Source organism: Podarcis liolepis (assembly GCF_965112155.1).
Source record: "Podarcis liolepis genome assembly, chromosome: 17".
NCBI lineage: Eukaryota > Metazoa > Chordata > Lepidosauria > Squamata > Lacertidae > Podarcis > Podarcis liolepis.
In genome coordinates this window covers 3,986,505-4,010,082 of record NC_139571.1, presented here as the reverse complement: position 1 = coordinate 4,010,082, position 23,578 = coordinate 3,986,505, and the positions used below count along the sequence as shown (strand labels likewise).

General features: G+C 47.2%; 1 protein-coding gene across 1 annotated transcript; it reads left to right on the top strand.

The window, feature by feature from the left end:
* Window positions 1-5,834: 5,834 nt before the first annotated feature.
* On the top strand, window positions 5,835-22,096 carry PNCK (pregnancy up-regulated nonubiquitous CaM kinase). The gene is made up of 11 exons (XM_083482831.1): window positions 5,835-5,969; window positions 8,044-8,175; window positions 8,974-9,048; window positions 10,326-10,464; window positions 12,921-13,044; window positions 14,985-15,060; window positions 15,169-15,281; window positions 17,120-17,198; window positions 18,589-18,676; window positions 19,140-19,258; window positions 20,396-22,096. Exons 1-10 carry the CDS (start codon window positions 5,893-5,895, stop codon window positions 19,248-19,250), a joined length of 1,014 nt encoding a protein of 337 aa, XP_083338957.1. The 5' UTR covers window positions 5,835-5,892; the 3' UTR covers window positions 19,251-19,258; window positions 20,396-22,096.
* Window positions 22,097-23,578: the final 1,482 nt, after the last annotated feature.

Here is a 23,578-nt window from a genome sequence, read left to right as displayed (position 1 = left end):
TTATGCAAACATTATGCTTTCCACTCAAATTTCCCAGTGTGTTGGCAACATTCATTGCATGCCAAACATTACACTCCCCCAGCATATACCTCCACCATTCATTAAAAAAACAAGAGCAGTTGAATACACAGTCATCCCCCATCACAATCAGACACATTGGTCCTCACATGTAGATCCAATGCACATTCAGACCCAGACAGCTATATAACCAAGATGTAACTGAGTGTTTTATAACGACCACAATACTCAGGTAAACAAGGGGAGAATGTGGTATAATTATGGACAGAATATTAGATGGAGTGCAAAGACCTGCTGTTAATCGCAATGCCTCGGGCAATTTATTTTCAGCATTTACTGAAAGTTAATCCTCACAGGCTTGTTGTGCAGATAAAAGGGGGTAACGATCCCAGCTATGCTGCCCTAAGATCCTTGAAGGAAGATACAAATGTGACAGTTAAATAAGAACAGTTTGCTAACACACACATATGTGCAGACACACCCGTCTCTTTAAACACCCTGGTTGGCAACACAGTCCCTGGTTTAAACATTCTCTTCTGTACACACATTTCAGCATAATTGGTGTGTATGCATATGGCACCTGAGGCACAAAATCCACATCCTTCCTAATTCTGCCCCCCACAAAATATATATATGTGTGTGTGCGTGCACGCGCGCGCGCGAATACACACACACACACACACAGACACACACAAAAACACAGTCTAAAAAGGGGAAAAGGTTTTACATATTCCCACTCACTGTGTAGTCACCTTGTTTTAGTGAAAGGCACCCATGCAGATTTGATGGCAGCAGCAGCAGATTTTTAAAATAATAGTTAAGAACCCTCTGTCCATTCTGGCTGGTGATAGGTGAGGGGTTGTGGAGGGGTGAGGGACTTCTGTGCCACAAAGACCTCTGGCAGGGGGAGCAGTGGCCTGAGGTCTTTGTGCCACACACAGGCCACCTTGCAGGCCACCTCCACCCCTCCCTGGCCAGCATTAGGTTCTGTGAGAGAACCAGGATACCCATGGTTAGGGGTGGAAGGCTAGCTTTGTCGTCCCCCCCAAGTGTGACACTTCCCCTACTTCTATCAGTGGTATACTTGGGGTGTTGAGTGTTCCTTGCCTCTTAGTGACTCCAACCAAGGAGGACCAACGTAGATGAAATAGCAGGAGATCTGTGATCGGTACAGGCACTACCCAAATCCCATCAGATTTCCTTATTGAAATTCCCGTATCTGCAGCTACAATTTGCCCCCCCCCCAATAACACACATCTGGGCACCCTTGTGGTGTGACAGCCCCAGTCTGATTTTTATCCCCACTTGCAGAACTGCTATTTAAAACCCCGATCAATCTCTGCCTATATTAATAAAGAAAACATCTGTGCTGGCCCTGAGAATCTAGCTTGCCCTTCGTTGCCTTAGCCCATCTAATTGGTTCTGCTTTTTGGTCAACACAATGCCAGGTCTGGGGCTGGTTTTTTTCAAGCCAGTGTGGTGTAGTGGTTAAGAGCGGTAGTCACGTAATCTGGGTAACCGGGTTCGCGTCTCCGCTCCTCCACATGCAGCTACTGGGTGACCTTGGGCCAGTCACACTTCTTTGAAGTCTCTCAGCCCCACTCACCTCACAGAGTGTTTGTTGTGGGGGAGGAAGGGAAAGGAGATTGTTAGCCGCTTTGAGACTCCTGAAGGGGAGTGAAAGGCGGGATATCAAATCCAAACTCTTCTTCTTCTTCTTCTTCTTCAAGCCCCAATTGTAATGTCAGCCTCCACACTCCTACGTTTTTTTATTTCTTCAGTAAATTTTTCTGCCACCACTCAGGGCAACACTCTCTCAAAGTGGCTTATAAGCACAACTAAAATAATATTAGTATAATAATAATAATAATAATAATAATAATAATAATAATAATCAGTTATAAAACTAAAAAGAGCTGCATTTTAAAAGACCAGCAAAACACTTTTTGTAAAACTCAAGATGGAAACAAATAATTTTTAAAGGATATTTAAAAGTCACATGGGTGTGGTATTTTATGTTCCTTTTGTCTTACTTTTTCTTCTTACTTCTTTGGTTTATTTTGTGGTTAAGTGAGTGTATCTTATTGTTTTGTTTTGTTTGTTTGTTTGTAAGTACGCCTAAATAAAACGTTTAATTAAAAAATAAAAATAAAAGTTAACAAATACTTCCTCTGAGAGATAGTTTCAGAGATATGGGGCCACCACGGAAAAGGCCCTGTCTTTAGGCTGGGAAGTGGGGCCTCTGAGGCTTATCTTAAGGCTTGAGCAGGTTCATATGGACTGCTGGGGAAGTTGATGCTACTCTCTGCCATCTGCAACCCCAGTTTGGATGTTTGTTGGTTCAGTCAGGAAGGAAGTGTAGGCACAGTTACACTCCCACCCCAAGCCTGTCCTACCACCAAGAAGCCACCACAGGCAGCTGGATGTTTGGAGGAATTGAGGTTGGCAGAGTGAGAGACAGGCAGCTCGGATCCATGGGCCTCTTCATCTCAGTGCAACTTGCACAGGCAAACTTCCCGCTGGATTGCAAATTAAGGGGAGGGTGGGGGGCTGTCTTTTCAGTTGCCTTCTTTGAACACCCCAGGCGTGTTGGGTTGGCCCTGATCATGTGCCTGCTTTGCTGCACAATCCAAAATGTGTAGTGATTGTCTTTGGCAGAGGAAAGGGGCAACCCACATATTCTTATTGGGATTTTTCAATGTTTTTAACCACCTCTATGCCCCATATCCCTTCTGTTCCCAGGCATTGGGGCAGACTACACAAATTAGAAAACATCCTGAGGCCTAGCAGAGATGACACTTTTTAAAAATAAAAAAGAGATATCCTGGATGTATATTTTATACATTACTGTTAACCACTTTGACCAAATTCTATCTTCTTGATAGCTCTTCTGTTCCTTAGACAGGGGTCTGGGTGCTGGAAGTGTATTTTGCCAATCTGTCCCCATAAAAGTGGCCAGATTCTGTAACAAAGTTGACACCCTCTAGCAGCAACTGTTTCACAGTTAAGGAGGGCATGCGCTCCAGGAGAGCATCACACACACACACACACACACACACACACACACGTGTATAACATGCAGAGTCCTAAAAGTGAGCAGTGGTCTGCAAGTGTGGAGATGGAACTTTGTTCATGTAGTAACATTTTCTCTGTCTCTTATCACTTAAGCAAAAATTACCTCTTGAAACTACAGGCAAACCACACACCTGGATTTATTTATTTTCAGTTGGCGAACCTTTTAGCTGGCTGTGGCACAGCTCCCATTCATTTCAATGGGGAGTTGGATTTTAAAGCACCCACCAATATTTGACCCAAACTCAACTTCTCTCCTTCTGGAAATTAATAAAAGGAAACCATCTTTCCAAATACTTACTGTACATAATTTTTGCCTGCCATTTCCTGTACATATTCTGTCTTCATCTTTTTGCATAGCTATTATTTTATTGTCAATTAGCTTTTGCTGTTGCCACAAACTGCAACTAGCTGCTGCTATAATGTATGGCATTAATTTCTCATTTTCAACTTCTGCATAACCCTTCATATTTATTAGAGGAGGGGGAAGCAATGGTCCTATATTTACAAAATACTTGGTTTTTCTTGGTTCACGTCTTTAGCCTAGGTTTGCAGCTGGCCCCTGGAAGAAACAACGCCCAGCAGCCTGGTCTTGCTCCTTTGCAATTTAGCAGTCATGAGATCTGCAGAAATGAGCAAGCAATGCTTTTCACAGCACATTACTTGTTGATGTATGCAGGAACTAATAGCACAGGTGCAAGGGCAAATAAAGAAGTAGACAACCCTGGCTTTATGTGGCCTGTTGCTACACAGTGATGGGGGAGAAGAGACTATAAACTCTTCAGGATGAAATGGCTATTCTCTGTCCCCCCCCCCCTTTGCTTATGTGACCATAACAGTGGTTGAATGGCCTCCTAAATAGTCAGGAGATGAATCCCAAACACAATCAGCATTCTTTTTGTGTTGGACAGCTACTCATTACGAAAGAAAGAAAGAAAGAAAGAAAGAAAGAACTTTGCATAAAAATGTGCATATCCTAATTTATATAAAAGGTAAAGGGACCCCTGACCGTTAGGTCCAGTTGCGAACAACTCTGGGGTTGCAGCGCTCATCTCACTTTACTGGCCAAGGGAGCCGGCATACAGCTTCCAGGTCATGTGGCCAGCAGGACTAAGCCGCTTCTGGCGAACCAGAGCAGCGCACGGAAACACCATTTACCTTCCCGCCGGAGCGGTACCTATTTATCTGCTTGCACTTTGACGTGCTTTTGAACTGCTAGGTTGGCAGGAGCAGGGACCGAGCAAGGGGAGCTCACCCCGTCACGGGGACTCGAACCGCCTACCTTCTGATCGGCAAGCCCTAGGCTCTGTGGTTTAGACCACTAATTTATATATGTACATGCAAATTTGGAAATAATGATGACAATAGAAATGAAAATATAATAAATCTCACCATAGTGGGGAAGACTTGTGGGCCTGCTCCGTCTGCTTTCCAGGTGCTGCAGATGGACAACTTCAAGACCCTCTCCCTACTCTCTCTTCTAAGGGCTCTTTATCTTTAAAACTGTTCAAGTGGAGGACACCTTCAAATACAGAGGCATGTTCTCTGAAAGCTTTTCAAATAGGGGATGGTCTTCTGTAAAGTAGGACACATGAGCCCCCTATCTATATACTCTGGCCTCCTAAACCAGCCCTAACCCCAACTGCCAGGAGTGAAGGAATATCAGGGATTACTTATGCAGACCCCTTACTTACCCCATAGATGCATACTGTGCTGTTGCTCTTCCGCTTGGACCCAAAACTGCTTGCACTCTTGAGGAGAGGGGTGTGTGTGTGTGTGTGTGTGTGTGAGAGAGAGAGAGAGAGAGAGAGAGACTCCTCTTCTGACATTTCCAGAAACTCTTCCCTATGTATCAACCTAGAGGGCCCCTCAAGGGGGTCAGACTAGATGACCCTCGGAATCCCTTCCAACTCTACAGTTCTATGATTCCCCCGTGGATTCCATGCCTGGCACCAGGTCAGGGCTAAGCATGACGGGACCCAGAAACTGCTGCTAATCAGGTTGGACCAAAACGTTTTGCTGAATGAGGCAAAGCAGCAAATGGCACCCCCCCCCATAAGCCAAGAGTGGTGGCCTGGAGTGGTGCATATGCCATGCACCTGGGGGCGGGGTGATCCGCCCAGGGGGGATTTTGTCACACACACCCTGGGATGACACCCGGGGCATACTACCCCCCCTGCCCCCCTTCCTACGCCCCTGGACCCAAGGCAAACTATTTTTGCACCTGAGGGAGAAAATCTCACAAGTGCCTGTTTCTTCCCTCGACAGTAGAAATACACGAATCAATTAAATTAATTAGAAAAAAATAACAATTTGTTGCCCTTTCATGATACCCCAAACCAGCTGCTTGAGATGGCTGCTTTGCTTTGTCTAATAGTAGGGCCAGCAGCGGATTTTGAGCACCATTCAGGATGGCAGAGTGGGAGGCAGCTGGTTCTCTTCCAGGGATCCCAAGTGCCCAATGTCGCCTGGGAGACCCCCCATCTCGTTCATTTCAGAAAAGCTTGAACAGAGAACTTCTGAGTGGATCATAGCCAAATTAATACATCTGTATGCAGAGCAGGGGAGCTTTTTGGATTTTCTGCCACAGGCATCAAAGTGTCTTGACCTGGCTTTGCACTGGGCTCTACATTCGACAAATGTTTTATATCTCATGACAGAGGAATGATCTCTGAAGTTTCCGGCCGAAGAAGCCGTGGGAATGAGCTGACCCCATTTCAGTGATCTGTTTTGTGTGTGTGTGTTCCTTCCGACATCTCTGGGCCTAGCTATTCCTGCGTTGCCCGTCTGCAGCCGTCCGCAATGCCGCTCGGGAAAGGCTGGAAGAAAAAGGTCGAGGACATCACCAGCGTCTACGACATCAAAGAGAAGCTGGGCACGTGAGTGAACCGACAACGGCTAATGGAAGACCTGTGCGGGGCACTCTGTGCCATGTGGGTCCCGCCAATGACACCCAATTGGGAACTGAGGCTTCCTGGCACTCATCATTCCTTGATTTGAAAACCCCCTTTTGCTTCCCATGTTCTGAGCTGCCCCTTCTCTGCTGCCACAGCAGACTTCCTTAACCTGGTGCCCTCCAGAACTTTTGGACCACAAATCCCATCAGACCCAGATGGCAAAGTAACGTCCTCTCTTCCTCCCACCCACCTTAACATCATTTTCTCCCTCTGCTCCCAGCTCAATCCCTGGCCAACTGATCTGAACCTACAGGGCTTCTCTCATGGGGATAAACTTTGGTTTTGCTCTGCCATTCCTCAAAGCCCTTCTCCTTAACTTCAGTTGACAAATCAGTACTCATTTTAAACATTGTCAACATAAGCAAAATTAGCCTTTCCCATGGGTTGTGGTGCCCTTAGGTAATTTTAGATTTCAGACCTCATGGTCTTAAGGGTGGAGCTATTAGGATGGGTAAGGCAGACCACTTATTTTGGAATTTTTAAAGGCAGCTCTGCTGTGTTTGGGCACCCTGCTGTCATTCTGCTGAGCAGAGCCCTGCAGGGCTGCCCCAAAATCCTGTCCTGATGGGACCACTGTTCAGGGAAGGTGATAGGGGTGGCTGTGTGCTATGCTGGCAGCTCACACCTTACCTTCCTAGTTCCAAGCCCAACATGATGCCTCCCTCAATCCGCCACTCTCCACCTGCCCTTCTCTTAGCCCCCTGGTCCTGCCCCATCTCCTCTGTTGCTCTAGCAGTTGGGCACCTGCTCCCCACTGCAGGGCGTCTCTTTCTGCAGAGACACCCCAGGAATGGCGCAGCCTGATGCACTTCATTTGCATGCTGTCATCCTATTGGCTGAACTGGGGGGGGGGGCTCTCACACATGTCTGACGTGTATGGGACAATAATAGACCAAGAGTCCAGGGAATCAGAAGTGGGGGAGTGAGAGCAGCCACAAAGTTAACTCTTCCCTAACTGAGTGTACAAATCTCTCTCCCTCCCCACTTTTGGGGTTTTCAGTGTGGTTAGAATGTGGAATAGAATGGGGTAGAAATAGGTGCCATTTCAGGAGAGGCATGTAATCTGGAACATGACTCAACTCACCCCCTGCCCACCACTCCACAAAAAAACACTTATTCTGCCTGAGCAGGGGAAGCTGCAGGCCTGGGTCCACACATGCATACTCGTCAACTGTTTTCTCTGTAGCATCCAGTGATTGCGAGGGAACTGGCATGTTGCTAGATGTCAGTTTAGAAACCTTTTCGCTGGAGGCAGCTCACACATTTATCTAAGGACCATCAGATCATGAAACGTCAAGCAGTAAACAGAGCTGTGCAAATCTGTTCCCCATGTGATGAAGAAGCAGGATCCCGCTGTGAGCACTTGCAGTAACTCTCAAAAAGTTGTTCCCCTTGTGCATTGTGGTAACGCTTGGGTCATTTGCCCTATTAAAAGGAACCCACATCTGATTTAACTTACTAGTGAAATTCTTAACTGTTTTTGCTGTTGTTCCCAGCACCACTACGATGCAAGCTGAGGTTTTTTTTTGGACTGGGAACAAACGAATGTTAAGGGCTTCCTGTGAGAAAGTGAGAGAGACAATCTGTGACATTTAAAAGCTGATTCGCTATTTTGCATCTTTTAGGCTGGAATCCTGTAACCACTTTCCTGGGAATAAGTCTCGCTGAGCCAACTCAGTGAAACTCACTTCTGGGTAAACATGCCTATAGGATTGTGTTGTCAAGGGCTACTGCAGCTGTTTTGATTATCCCACCATCCCCGGCCAGACCATAATGGCTGCCTGCATCTTTACTGAAAATATTATAGCCAGTGGTGCAGTTAGGTAAATTTAGACTCTGGATTTTATGTTTTTATGAGGAACACCTTTTTAGGGTAAAGTGTGCCACATGGGAAAACAGCTCTGTGGCACTGAGGGAGGTGCACATGTGTGTGTGTATGCAGACAGGTGGGTTTATTCTGCCTCTCTCTGATCCTCCTGTTGCCCTTTTCTGACAGAGGGGCCTTTTCAGAGGTGGTCTTGGCACAGGAGCATGGATCCCAACGCCTTGTAGCTCTCAAATGTATTCCCAAGAAAGCTCTGCGGGGCAAGGAAGCAGCAGTGGAGAATGAAATCGCTGTTCTCAAAAAGTAAGTAACTGTGTGTATGTGTGTGTAGAGATAGATACCTAGATATATTCATGTTCCTTCTGGAATACAAAATGCATCCTCAGAATCTGCTTTCATCGCTGGGGTTCAACTCTGTTCAAACAATGGTGATATTATTAGTTTTATTATGTTCCTCAAAGCATGTACAGAGATCCTTTCCCTGAGTGAGCGAAGTCTAGTCCCTACAGATCTGGGATTGGGGATCTAGGATCCCACTTTTGGGTCAGAGAATGTGGCTTTCCGTTAGACTTTTAACCTCCCCCACGCCCGAGCATTTCCTATGCACTGGGTCTCTTGGTTTCTGAGCAACTAACCACAGGTTCAACATCTCGCAATATTTTTTATAAATTGCATTTCTTTCTTAACTTCCCTCCAAGGAGCTCAGGTTCCTTCCCCATTCCATCCCAGGTGGGTTAGGCTGAGAGGTAGTGACTGGCCAAGGTCACCTCACTCACTTTGTGGCCGAGTGGGGATTTGAATTAGGGTCTAGCTTGTCATGCAAGCTAAATCTGTTGAAATTCCCTCTTCTACACCCATGTTAAAGATTCAGGGGGAGCCCTTTCCTCTTTGGCATCTGAGCCACCCTAATTTGAATTTGGGTCTCCCCAGTCCAAGTCCAGCTGGACTCACCCCGGCACTCTCAAGCCTGGCATGTAGACCCTTGACTGTATTATGTTCTAGACACAAGCCTGTCTCACAGCCAGGGGAGAATCCAGGGTTTTCTGACTCATGCCCACTCCTCCATCTCTTAGTTTCTGTTTAATCTCACTGACACTACAGGATTCAGCATGAGAACATTGTGGCTCTGGAGGACATTTATGAGAGCCCCACTCACCTGTACCTGACCATGCAGCTGTGAGTAGAGGTCCCTTGTGCTATTCATTTGGGTCTGGGTCGGGGGTGTCCCCAGAGTGTCTTGGAGATGGCTAGTCCTTTCTGAATTGGCTGGGAGTGGCAGGTGTGACACTGGGTTAGGTAGTTCAAGGGCTGATGGAGCACATGCAGCTACAGGTATTTAGTACTGCTGCAGATGAGAGCTAAGGGGTTACGGCCAGGGCTTAGTGCAGGAGCCGGCCTTTGAAGAGACCTGACAAGGGGAGAGAGGAAGTGCTGTGTTGGAGGATCTGTGTTGCTGTTCCAGAGAAGCGGACACGGAGCAATGGATTCAAACTACAAGAAAGAAGATTCCACCTAAACATTAGGAAGAACTTCCTGACAGTAAGAGCTGTTCGACAGTGGAATTTGCTGCCAAGGAGTGTGGTGGAGTCTCCTTCTTTGGAGGTCTTTAAGCAGAGGCTTGACAACCATATGTCAGGAGTGCTCTGATGGTGTTTCCTGCTTGGCAGGGGGTTGGACTCGATGGCCCTTGTGGTCTCTTCCAACTCTATGATTCTAGGATCTGATCTCGGCCCATTAGGATCGCTTAAGCCAGGCATGTCCAAAGTCTGTTTTGGGGGCCTAATCCGGCCCGCCAGTCAATTTAATCTGGCCCCCGTGGCAGTAATGCAAAAAATAGCTTAAAAACTTTGGGGTAAAATCCTTAAAAAAGCTCAACAACATTGGTCGACCCTCATGCATGTTCACTTCATCAAATCTGGCCCTCTTTGAAAAAGGTTTGGGCACCGCTGGCTTAAGTGTCTCAGAATATACCAGCCTTGACTCTTGTTATTGGGGAAGGGCAGGCAAAATCTGCAAAAGAAACTATTGCAGAAGGTAATTTTTGTAGGGGGAGTTAGATGATAGAACACCTGGATCTGGGCTGGCCCTAGACATTCTGTTGCCTTATATAAAAGACAAGATCACTTATCTTCCTCCCAATCCTTGCATTTCATGTACGGGAGTTAACTGGACCTGCAGTTTAATATTTGGGCACCATCTGCACATTTAAAGCCACATTGCTACTTTGAGCAGTCATGGCTTCCCCCGAAGAATCCTGGGAACGGTAGTTTGTAAAGGGTGCCAAGTGTTGTTAGGAGGCCCCCATCTCCCACACAGAGCTATAATTCCCACTATGGTTTAACAATCAATCCCTCTTCCCAAGAAACTCAGGGAATTGCAGCTTTGTGAACGGAGGCCTCCTGCTTCAAATGTAGATGGGGCCTGGAGGTAAGCCACCTGTCTCTGGTTTGCAGCGTGACAGGAGGAGAGCTCTTTGACCGCATCATTGAGCGGGGCTACTACACCGAAAAGGATGCCAGCCAGCTCATCCGGCAGGTGCTGGAGGCAGTGAACTACCTGCACGATCTGGGCATTGTTCATCGGGATCTCAAGGTGAGAGCACAGAGGGCCCTGGGATGGTCTGGGGCAGGAGTGGGGGTGCTATACATGACGTCAGGTGTGGGGCAGGTGAGCATGTGGTCTCTTGGGTGCCAGACGAAGACATTTTAATCTTCTCAGGCTTTGAAACTGAATTTTTTAATCCACTTAGTTTTAAACCTGTTGTGTATAGCTAGTGACGTTGTGTATTTTCTGTGTTGTTTTATTCTCTGCTGCTGATTCGTTTTCTGTCCTTTTGCTGTGTTTTAAAGTGTTATTGTTTGCAAGCAGCCCAGAGAGCATGGCTATTGGGTGGAATTCAAGTGCTACTAATAAGTGAATAAAGCAGGGAGGGAGGAAAGGCTACAGTCGCCGCTCACACTTCCATAGGAATTCATTTTCACTCCTGGGGGGCCTTCAGAACTTGTGAGCCACCAAGCCGAATGCATCACATCAGCCACATAGGCCCGCCGGCCAGGTCACATTCCTCCCCACCATTTTCTGCACCTGCGGGTGCAAAAATGGGAGGTTCTTTGGAGAAGTTGGGTGGACTGCACTTGGCTTGATAGGCCTGCGCAAGTTGTGCATTGAGTGGGTTAGAGTGGGTTAGCAGGTGGTGCGAGGAGCCTCTGTTATTTCTCAAGCTGATGGAGAAAGAAGTTGCGTGGGGGCAGTCCTTGGTTCACATGCTAGTTGGGTTTAGTGGCAAAAACCAGACTTAGATAGGGGAGGTTCAAATCCCTCCTCACCCATGAAGCCCGTTGGCTGAACTCTTGGTACAACTGCCTCATGTTTTTGCTTGAGGAATCTAATATTTGTAGATAGAATTGTAGAGTTGGAAGGGACCCCCTGGGTCATCTAGTCCAGCCCCCTGCAATGCAGGAATCTCAACTAAAGTATCCATGACAGATGGCCATCCAATCTCTGCTAAAACACCTCCAAGGAAGGAGAGCCCGCAACCTTCTGTTACTGTCAAATAACTTTTGCCATCAGAAAGTTCTTCCCGGAATCTCCTTTCCTGTAACTTGAATCCATTGGTTTGCGTCCTACCCTCTGGAGCAGGAGAAAGAAGCTTGCAGATAATAATAATAATAATAATAATAATAATAATAATAATAATAATAATAATTTGTACCCCACCCATCTGGCTGGGTTTCCCCAGTCACTCTGGGCGGCTTTCAACAAAGATTAAAAATACATTAAAATATCACACATTAAAAACTTCCCTAAACATGGGACCAAGGAGAAGAGTCGGTGGAAGAAGATTGGAAAAAATGTAAAGTATATCTTCAAAAATATTGTAAAATTAAGGACTGTTAGAAAGGTGTTGGAAAAAGAAAATTAGGTAGTTTTGGTAGATATGAGATAAAGGATTAAGTAAAAATGAGTTGATGAAAGTGATGAAAGAGAGGACGTTAAACTATATTATTTTAGACTAAATTACTTAAATGAAAATAAGGTTGGAAGGATATGCTGAAAAAACGATCTGAATTAGAATACAAAATTGGGAGGTGTGAGGAGGTCAAGGAAATAAGTAAAGGAAGAAAGCTATGTAAAGGTTTAATCTGTTCTTTTTTTATTTAATTTTTTTTAAATTGAATGTATTTTTATACCTTCTTTTTCTTTTTTTCTGTTACTGTTGTATTCTTTTTTACATTTTGTATTGTTCTTTTCTCTTTTTGAAACCTTAAACTTTGAATAAATATTATATATATAAAAAATAAAAATAAAAACTTCCCTAAACAGGGCTGCCTTCAGAAGTCTTCTAAATGTCCGGGAGTTGTTCCACAGGGCGGGCGCCACTACCGAGAAGGCTCTCTGTCTGGTTCCCTGTAGCTTTGCATCTCGCAGTGAGGGAACTGCCAGAAGGCCCTCGGCTGTGGACCTCAACGTCTGGGCAGAACAATGGGGGTGGAGATGCTCTTTCAGGAGGAGCTGGCAAAGAGCCCCTTCAGGGACTGGCTGGCTACAGAGTTCATGGGGGATTCAATAGTGCAGTGCAGCCCACTGAGCTTGAAGGAAGTGCCTGTCAGCTGATGATGGGCACTGACTTCAAGCTATGGTTTTTTGCTGGGTTTGGGCTGGCTAGGGAAGTTTGTAGTGAAACTGATCCCAGTTGGTTTGCTCTCACCAGATGACTGGTGGTCACAAGAAGCCTCTCTAGCCAATGTACAATTGGAAGTGCACTTTAAGGCTCCCAGTTGTGCACTGGGAGCCATGTCTCCAGTTGACCCTCACCTGTTGTTATGCCTGGTGTTCAGCCAGCCGCTGGCCATGGTTTGGGGGGAACGGGCTCAGGCCAAAGTAGGCCAGAGGGATGGACAGTCAGCCATGTTTTACTATTTTGTTTGTCGCCCTGGGCTCCTTTGAAAGGAAGGTGTGTCTGCCAGTCCATCAGTTGGGTTGCTTAAGGGAAAGGAGAAATGGAACTAATATACAGGTAACCCAATTTTGTGCTACACCCCAAACAGCCTGAAAACCTTCTCTATGCTACTCCGTTTGAAGATGCCAAGATTATGATTACAGACTTTGGGCTGTCCAAGATTGAAGCTGATGGGATCATGTCCACAGCTTGTGGTACCCCTGGCTACGTGGGTGAGTGTGGCATGGGGGGAGGTGAGCATTGTAAGCTGAGTGGGAGCAGTGAGATGGAGGGTGCCTCTTCAACTAAAAGGGGAAATTCATCTGCTTTTAGCCTTTCTTCATGTAATTATGGCAAACTGCAAAAATGGCCTGGTTGGCTGCTCTTTCTAGGGCAGATAATATACAGATGGATGCCTGAAGTATGGATGTTGTGGGGTTTGTGGAGGGATTGAGGTAACAAAGTATACATAAGCAAAACACTGTTCCATTGGCAGAGCTTCCAAAAATACTGCCCATGTGTATAGACATAATCTTGAGGTGAAGAATTCTCTATGCTAAAAAGGAAAAAAAAGCCATGATAACCTGAATTCTACAATCTATATAAAATTATGTAACCTTTTTTCTGTTGCTCCTATTCACTGAGGATATTGCAAGCAACAATTTCAGGGCACGGAGGCTGTAGCCATGACCCCCAGCCAGTGGGTGGTGTGTGGGGTGCCAGGGGTGCTGTTGCCCCAGCCACACAATCGGGTGGGGACATGAACAAGGCTCCCCCTTCGCAGAGATCCCTGTCATGCCCCCCGTGCCCCGTCCCTGCCTGGCACACGAGTGCCTGCCCAGAGGGGCCAAGGTGCATTGAGGATGCCCTTCACCCTCTGCACCCCAGTCCCACACTTGCCTGCCATGCGTGCGCACACACCCGCCCTAGGCGCTGGCACAGTGCTACGCCACTGCCCCCAGGCGATCTTACACCCATGGCTTTTGAATCTTTGCACTTCCATGCATGTTTTTCATAAGTATGCATGCTGCTGCCTTTTAATTAATTACCAGACAAAAGCTGAGGTTTCCAGGTGGCAAATTTGGAGGCGTTTCTGTGCCCCTACAGAATGTCAGCACACACACAACCCTGTTTTGTAATCCCTCAGATTCTCCCAACTGGAGTGATTCAGAAGTGGGTGGGTTGGGGGTGACCTAGCTAAGGCCGCTCGCCCTTAATTGTGCAGGGTCGCAGTGCTACATGAGCACACAGGGGTGCATTGTGAACAGGTACAGTCGACAACAGAGGCCCAGTATGACACTTGGCAGCAGGCAGGCAATGTTCTTGGATATTGCCGACAGGGTGAAAGGCTGCTCTGAATTTCCGGAGAGGTGCCTGGGCTCAGATCTGGGCGGGGTGGCAGGGAGAGCCCTGCTGTCTGTCACGGAAGGAAGCTCCGCCCCTTAATACTAACTGTGTGGCGGTCAGGTTGTGTTTGCTCAGAGAAAATAATTCCATATGCACTCAGGGGTAACGTTATTTGTACAAAAGAGGGAGCGTAGTCACAAATGGGAGGGTTCTACTAAGTTAGAGGAAGCAGGGACTGTAATAATAATAATAATAATAATAATAATAATAATAATAATAATAATAATAATAATAATAATAATTTATGATTTGTACCCTGCCCATCTGGCTGGGTTTCCCCAGCCACTCTAGGCGGCTTCCAACAAAGATTAAAAATACATCAGAGTATCACACACGAAAAACCTCCCTGAACAGGGCTGCCTTCAAATGTTTTCTAAATGTCAGGTAGTTGTTTATCTCTTTGACATCTGATGGGAGGGCGTTCCACAGGGCGGGCGCCACTACTGAGAAGGCCCTCTGCCTGGTTCCCTGTAGCAAGAACAACAGCACCTTTCAAGAAACATTTTGTGGGAGGGTGGGCCACGTGTGTGCTGCTACACTGTCAGGCAGGGATGCACAACCTGCAGCCCTCCAGATGTTGTTGGACTACACCTCCCATCATCCCTGATGACTGTCTATGCTGGCTGGGGCTGATGGCAGTTGTAGTCCAGAAACATCTGGAGGGCTGCAGGTTGTGCCCCCCTGCTAAAAGAGGTGGAATTGAAGATGGGGCACACATCAAAGCACCATGCCCTCCCCTCACTCTTGCCCATTGTGTGCTCTACAGCCCCTGAGATCTTGGAGCAGAAACCGTACGGAAAAGCTGTGGACTCCTGGGCGCTTGGCGTCATCTCCTACATCTTGTGCGTATCTTTCTCTGCCTTCTCCCCTGGACTACCTCTTGCATGTTACCTCGGGTAGCGACCTCTTTTGCAGGCCTTTGATCCAGTGCCTTTTGCTGCTCCCTGCAGGCTCTGCGGTTACCCCCCTTTCTATGATGAGAACGACTCTGAGCTTTTCAACCAGATCCTGAAAGCCGAGTATGAGTTTGATTCTCCATACTGGGATGATATCTCTGAATCAGGTGAGCGGAAGCGGGAGGAGGGCCGGGGGGGCACAGGGAGGGCCACCTATAGAGTCGTTACTAATACGTAAGCAAAAAGAGAGAGAAAACACATCCTCCAAAAAGAGGACAAACACTCCTTTGTGAAAACTGAGAAATAATTATCATAACTTACATAGAAACACAACAGAGCCAACCTGCTCAGTCCAGGGAGGTATTGCCCGAAACCAGATGTTTTAATAACCAGATGTTAATAACACAACAATCTTATATTGTTGTGAGGTTTACCAAAATAAATCAGTCCCTCATGTTTTAACTTCAGTCTTTATGGGAAATTAGATACAAGACAGACAGAGGGCCATCTTGTAGGATCTCTCGTTGGAGACGCCACGGAGATGGATCTGAGCTGTTACTTCGAAGCTGCAAGAGTCCTGTGGGTGTTTCAGTCCAGACTATTTATATATTATGACAACACAGCAGCTAGTCAAAAAGCAGCAGCATAAATCTTGGTGCTATTAAACTTGGAACCCCCAGGAGGCTTCAAAGAGGGCAGTAAGAAAATGAAGAGGAGGAAGATAGCATTGCATTGGTGAAGGGGTTTCCATGCCAAGCCAAAAAGCAAAGCCTTGCTGTGGATTTTGGGTTCATTGCAAGGCAGTGGCAGCTGGCAGACCCGGCCGTGGTGCGACAGCTAGGCAGGACCAGTGGACAGCTGCCAGATGCCACATGGAACTGTTGAGAAACATGGAAAACTGAAGGCAGGAATGAAATGATTATGAAGGGAAAATAAAAGCGTGAGAAGGGAGTGGGGCAGTATGAAAATACTTTAAGCTGAGCTTGAAATAATTGCTCCCAGCAGAAGGTCACGGGGGATGGACTGACTGTGAATGAAGCAGTGTGAGCACCCCAAACATTTGCAGCCGCACGTGGTTTTGAAAGCGGGATTAACTGTGACCCTACCTGCCGGTGAGCATGAATGCACAATAAAAAGGGCAGCTGGAGGTGTCCATAGAGTGGTGATCTACATAAAGGAAATGTCTCAGTGGATAACTCTTTTAGAGGAAGCTTTCCACTTCAGGCAAGATCGTAGACCGTGAAAACCATCTTTCTTTGGCCAGCCTTCCTCTGCATCCAGTTTAGGGAGCGTGATAATTTTTACTTCAATGAATTTATTTTGTTAGAAACTTATTAGGAGACCCCAAATGGAAGAATTTTGTTGATTAGAGAGACATTGGATAGGAAACAGTATACATTTGCCTCACTGTGTGCCCCAAATAGTAAATAAAAACAATTCATAATCAAAATGCTTAAGAAATTGATTAAGTTTTCAAAAGCGGAGGTAATGTTGGCCAGAAGCCTAAATTGAAGTTTATTATATGGTTAGAACAAATAAAAATAATAATATTGTAAACAAATGAAACACTGAAAAAACACCACCCAATTACAGTAATATAACTTGTTGGAGAAAAAGACGTGGGTGGAATCTTTCTTCCTTAAGTGGTGGATTTCTGTGTGGAGTGAGAGGTTTATATGGAAGAGTATTACAATAACTGTCTGAGGTGGTAAAAATGTAGATGCATAGCTACTATGTCACTGAGAGCTAGGGCTCCATCTTAACAGTAAGCTTTTCAGACAACTGGCAATTGTTGTCCATTGCCAACAACAACAGGGAACAGCATCACTATTGCTCCCTGCACTTTTCCTCAGTCTACCACATTAACCGACAAAATGGTGGTTCAGCAACCCAGAAAGCGAGTGCAGCCATGCCAAGGGCACGTGCCCCTTGGGTTGCCAGGGCGACACATCAGGCAACCACCTTTTGATTAAATCGTGAGGCTTGCCCCTTTGTTTCCACACAGCCAAAGATTTTATCCGACACCTTCTAGAACGGGACACGGAGAAGCGATTCACCTGTGAGCAGGCCCTGCAGCACCCCTGGTAAGTCCCACCGGGGGGGGGCGCGGGTCTGCAAAGGTCTTGGTGGGAAGGGGAAGGAAATAATTTCCCCCACTGCTGGCATTTCTGTTGCGTGGTGAAGAAGAGTTTGGGAGATACAGTGGTACCTCGGGTTACATACGCTTCAGGTTACATACGCTTCAGGTTACAGACTCTGCTAACCCAGAAATAGTGCTTCAGGTTAAGAACTTTGCTTCAGGATGAGAACAGAAGTTGTGCTCCAGCGGCGTGGCAGCAGCAGGAGGCCCCATTAGCTAAAGTGGTGCTTCAAGTTAAGAACAGTTTCAGGTTAAGAACGGACCTCCGGAACGAATTAAGTACTTAACCTGAGGTACTACTGTATGACAAAGATACATACATAATACCTGCATTAGAACAATACAGTGTTTTGTTTCATGAGCCAAGCTGCCCCCATTTTTGGTGTTCCCATATTATCAGCAATGGCCCTTTAGTGTGTGTGTGTGTGTGTGTGTGTGTGTGTGTGTGTGTGTAACACCCACTCACACCCCTTTGGCAAAGGGAAAGATGGTGTGGAGAGCAGCAGTGAGGAGGGGGGCACTCTAACCTTTCCATCCTTGCTCTTTCTTCTCCTAAATTCTCCGTTCTCGTGGCTTTTCTGCCAATGGACTAAAAATGCATTTTGGGCTGGGGAGGGGCCAGCTGGTAAGGGAATATGAAGTGAAGAGCAGCGGGAAGAAGGTTAAGCACTTCCTCGTCCACTCAGAATGTTCCTTACCAAGCTTTGCTTTTCTTCAAGACAGTGGTGAGGCTCCACTAGATCAATTTGATTGTAACAGGAAGGAAAACAATAGATCACACTTCCGCCGGGTTCCGCCCAACTTTTGGAGGCAGGGCGCATGTATGACATCACGTGGCAGAGGGGGCTCACCAGCGCCTGTTGCAGCCATAGGGAGGCTTACTGGGGCCTTGAAAATTTTGGGGGGCCTCAGCCCTGGCCCCAAATGGTGCCCCTGTTTTGTAGTTATATGTGTATTGCTTTGATTCCACAACCTTCTGTATTCTATTGGAGCTTAGACCCACCTGTAGGCCTAGTACTGAGTACTTTAATTCAGTACTTTAAGTGGTCTCTGAAAATTGTTCTGTCTGGAATAAAATAGGTAGCAAGACTGCACACCAAAGCCTCATGATAATCCTACTTTTCTGCTCTGCTCCATCTCTTTCACAGTTTATACGTGTACAGTACCACGTTAAACCATAGACACCAGGGCACCAAGATTTCCACACATGCAAATATGAAGTGGCCAGAAAGTGAGCTGTGCATCAGTTGAGCTAGACCAGTCCCAGACCAGTGATGACAACAAGGCAAAATAATTTAATGAAAGATAATTACTCTGCCTGTTATATATTTCAGGATCTCTGGGGACACGGCTTTGGAGAAAGATATTCATGGCTCTGTGTGTGAGCAGATCCAGAAAAACTTTGCTCGCAGTCAATGGAAGGTAAAGAGGAATGTTTAACTTTAACCCAAGGTGGAGAAGGGTTTGCACTCTTTCTGCATTGCTTAATTTAAAGGAAGTGGTTCTAGGGTCTCTGCAAACCTCTGCTCCACACCTGATAACAGGTGTAGGATGGGGTTTTTGTGACATGGCCAGAATGAACTTGTGGGCCTCATTAAGAGCATGACCTGCAATAATAATAATAATAATAATATTTATTATAACAGAATAAAACTTCAAACATTAAAAACTTCCCTATACAGGGCTGCCTTCAGATGTCTTCTAAAAGCTGTATAGTTATCTATCTCCTTGGCATCTGATGGGAGGGCTTTCCACTTCCCCACTACCAAGTTTCCCACCACTGCAGAAGAGTTCCCCCTGCTAATTTCTGCAGACCAAGCTGCTGCTTCAGGCCGGGCAGTTTTCTGTTAAGCTGGCAACCTTTTCCACACTTCCATTCTTACAGCGAGCATTCAATGCCACATCCTTCTTGCGCCACATCACCAAGCATGGACCTGGTGCGGAGGGCGAGGAAATTGGAGAGGCCACTTCTGGAGCGCATCATGGGAAATGGTGACCAGAGAGGTGCGTGTGATAGAAGAGCATTTTGCCAGCCGGGGGCTGCTGGGGGCTGGGGGGGGGCAGATCTCTCACTTCTTTCTGCTCACTGCCTCGTACTCCTTACCATTCGCTGGATATGCAGAAATTAAGCAAAGGTGGCTTCTCTTAGCATGGAAGCTAAGCAAGCGAGGCCTTTTCTTTTATTTCTGCTTGTCAGTGTTATTTTAAAAGCAGCGGGGCAGGAATGTAATCAGAAGCTATGCAGTTGTAGGCAGGGACTAAGCCCGAGAGCCATACTCTCTGCCCGCTTGGCCTGCGTTTTGCAACGGAGCGTCAGGGGAGATGAATTGAAGGGCATCATGCAGAAGGGGGTGGACTCTCCTTCCTCGGAGGTTTTTAAGGTGATGGCCAACTGTCAGGGCTTCTTTAGCTGCAATTCCTGCCTTGCAGGGGGGTTGGACTAGATGACCCTCGTGGTCCCTTCCAACTTTACACTTCTGTGAAAAACTCCAGCCTTTCTCAACCTTGGGTCCCCATATGTTTTTGGCCTACATCTCCCATCATCCCTGGCCACTGGTCCTGAGAGCTAGGGATCATGGGAGTTGTAGGCCAGAAACATCTGGGGACCCAAGGTTGAGAACCACTGTAAGGGGTACGTTGCCCCCATAGGTAGGTTTTTCTGATTCCTGCTCATTGGTTTTGTGGCATGATTAGAGCCCGGGAGGGGGGAGCGAGGTGGGGGAATGGCCGTGGCAGTGATGCGCAGGAGGGATCCACTAGGGCACGGCTAACCCAGCTGAATTGTGCACACAGAGTGAGCGAGAGAGCGCGATTTGGTTCACTCTACGGGCTGCTCTCAGAGAGTGACTGCTCCTAGGGACTGCTAGCAACCCAGCCTAGTCCTGGCTGCCATGTTTCATTATTGCAAGCACAGTGCACAAGGAAACCTAGTAGCTGGGACTAAGGCATGGGCAGCATACAGAAACAGGCTGCAGGGCAAATAGCAATGGGAAGGAGGGGAAGTCTCAGTGGGTGCAAGAAGGTCTTATCCAGGACCGGGGCTCCAGAAGATGGGGCTGCTTTGTCCTGGGAGTCCTGCAAGGGCGGGGACTTATCATCACAGAAATGGCCTGTCTTTAACCCATTTCTTGCCACCCGCAGGTGCCTGGAGAGCCTGGGCCGCTGCCCTTTGCATGAGCTACCCTCCTGCATGCGGCTTCACAGCCATGACGCTGCGCCAGTACCCTCACCCAAGAGGTGGGCGTGCCCTTTCATTTCCTGCTCCCCCTTCTGGGGACATCTCTGCCCTGAGGGGCCCAGGAGTCACGTCAAGTCAGCCACTGTCCAGCCTGCTTTTAGCAGGGTCTGAAGTTGCCCTGCTGCCTGGGACCAAAGCCCGCCTCCCCCTTAAGGCTGGTGAAGCCCTCACAACCCTGCTGTGTTACTCACCACACCTTCTTCCATGTTGGCTGTAGAGCCCAGCGAGAGCCCTGGATGGCTTTGGGCGGGGGAGAGAGTGCTGTGTTGGTGGAGGGGCTGAAAAAGACACCCTTCCCCATAACCCCTTGGGGGGATTCCAAGATGGATTTGAGACTCTTTCTCCTCCCCATGAGAGTAACAACATGGTAGCTGCCGAGCAGAGAAGATCCGGTGGAGAAGAAGGACCCCACAGTAGCTGTGTGGGAATAGTGGAATGGGAAATCATAAAAAAGCAGCTGCCAGGAATTCTGAGACAGGGAGGTGCCATTTGATAGACATTCGGGGGACCTCTGGAGTTGGGCTCCAGGCGGTGAAGACAGATGTAACATTTTAAAGACGGATGCTGGTGGTTTGTAGCAGCCTCACTGTCTCCAAACTAACTTAAACTTTTCTGTCACAGGGTGCACATTTTGGGGTGGGGGGGTGGGGATTCTGTAGGGTTTTTCTTAGCATGGTTCAGTTTAAACCAGGGAGAAGTCAGCTGTGATGAGCACCAATTTGCAAGTACCCAGAATATCTCCAACTTACACCTCCACATTCCGAAGCAGTTTTGTAGCCATTTAAAAACAAACAAACAAACGTTGAGGTTGTGTTTCCTTTTTTTAAGATGAAGGAAGGACACATCTAAGCCTCAGCACATGGGCAGTGCTGCCACAAGTAACAAAACCATAAGAGGCAGACAGGTCTGCTTCATGTACAAGGCATGGGGCAAGGATGTGGGCCTGACACATTGCCTTGCAGTAGGAAGCCACTGGCCAATCCAGCATTTGACTTGTTGGCACGTCTGCAGCATGAGTTGCTTAGCTGGCGCTGTCCTGTGGGGCGAGAGCCTGCTCTGAGAATGCTACGTCTGTCTTTACCTCTTGCTGATTAGTGTTTTGTTTTTCAGTTGGGCCAGTTAGACAAGGTGTTGGTAGATTCTAGGGAAAGAGAGAGTCAGCTGGGACCAGCCAGGAGCAGCCAAGGCCTCCTGGATTCATCAGGTGCTCTGCTTTATGTTCACAGATCCGTCCCTACTTGCCCCTCTCCCCAGGGAAGAACTGGGCTCCCTAGGACAGTTGCAGCACCCTGTCCGAAATAAAGTTGCTTCTTTGGGTGCAGCTCAGGGATGCCCCACACGGCGGGGGGATGGGCTATCCCCTAATGTTCCCCAAAAGATATTGGTGGGGAAAGCAGGGGGGTCAGCAAGGTCAGTTACCCTCCTCCTCTATTCCACACCCTCTACCACCTGCCCTTGTATTCCTGTCAGACTGAACATTTGCTTTGCCGTGTTGCTCAGAGCTGGAGATTGTTCTTGTGGTTCTTGTGGGGACTGGTGGGGGGTTGTTTCCGTCATGCTTCCCCTCCCCACACGTGTCAATAAATGAAAACTGTAACACCGTATGGGAATGGTCGTCCTTTCTGTGTGAAGCCGGGCCTCTTCTCCCCCATCCACAGGTTATAACAAGCAGAGACGCCTACCTAGAATGTTGCCCTGCCACAGAATCGGTGGCACTGCTTCACATATTATTTCCCTGACTTGTTTCTACCAAATAATGAGAACAGTTCTCTTCCACACATTCGAACTGAACGCTGTCTCTCCCACTTCCCAGTTTGTGCTCCTGGTGAATTATTGTTAGGCTAGAAGCCCCCGTCTTTCTGCTACTGCTTCCCATGTCAGGGACTACTTCTACTGGGCTGGACAGTCACTTTGAGGGTACAGCAGAGAGCGGGTCAACCCTGTTCCCCTCCTCGTGCCCTGCTGGCTGCTGTTGATGAGTCCTGTGTCCACACCCACTGTCACAGCCAGCTAGACCCACAGTTCTGCCTCTTCACTGGTAAATGGTGGGAGTGGATTTGGCCCTGCACCTGCCTGTTGCTAATCCTTAGAAAGAAAGTCTATCCACATTGTGCTGGTGGATAGAACCCAGGTATTCTGTCCTTCAACTTCTGCTTGGAGGAGGCAGTCACACTATACTTTGCATTGGTGTAGCACATTTTGCAATGCGTTATGCAAGAAGTCTTTACAAGAGCTCTGAAAGAAAGGTCAGAGTTGCCATCTTCCATGTTACAGATGAGGGACAAGCTAAGACAAGGAAAGCAGCTTGGCTAAGCTGATCCAGGAAGTTCATGGCCCAGGTGAGATATGAAGTGGAGACTTCTCTGTTTGCTTTGTTTGGCACTCATGTTACATCAGCTCTATAATACAACAACCTGTTAAGGAGCAGACCATTTGGAGGAATGGCTGAAGAATGCCTGCAAATTAGCAGCAGTGAGTAATCCTACCTAACACTCCAGCAGCTTCCTCCTACGTACAGAAGAAGAGGGAAGATGTCAGAGAGGAGCAGAAGAATGATTCACAGCCCAATCTTATGCATGTTTACATGGAAGTAAGCCCCACTGTTTTCAATGGAGCTGACCATGGGCGTAGCCAGGATTTTTTGGGGGGGGGGGCAGATTTTATGTTGGTGGGGGTGCAAAACCGAGTTAACTATGATGCAATTGGTCAGTTAAGTATTTTTATTTACTTGATTTAGGGGGGACAGCTGCACCCCCCCGGCTATGCCCATGGAGCCGACTAGCAAGGGATTTAGGACTGCAGCCTCGGATTAAGCCACTGACCAACGAGTCCCTTGCTTTAGGACTAGGAATAGGCAAATCTCAACGTTGGTTTCTCGTTTTTCCATTCTTAAATTCAGTTCTCCACATTTCCACATCAGTTTGCAATTATTTTTTGTTAAGCCCTTTAAAAAAAATCTGCATTTTAATGTGAATTTCTCCTAATGCACACATTGTTTGTAATTATCCCTAGCATCACACACATTTTTTGTTATTTTCATTAAATATATGCATTTTTAGGAACACTAGCAATTGCATTTTTGTACA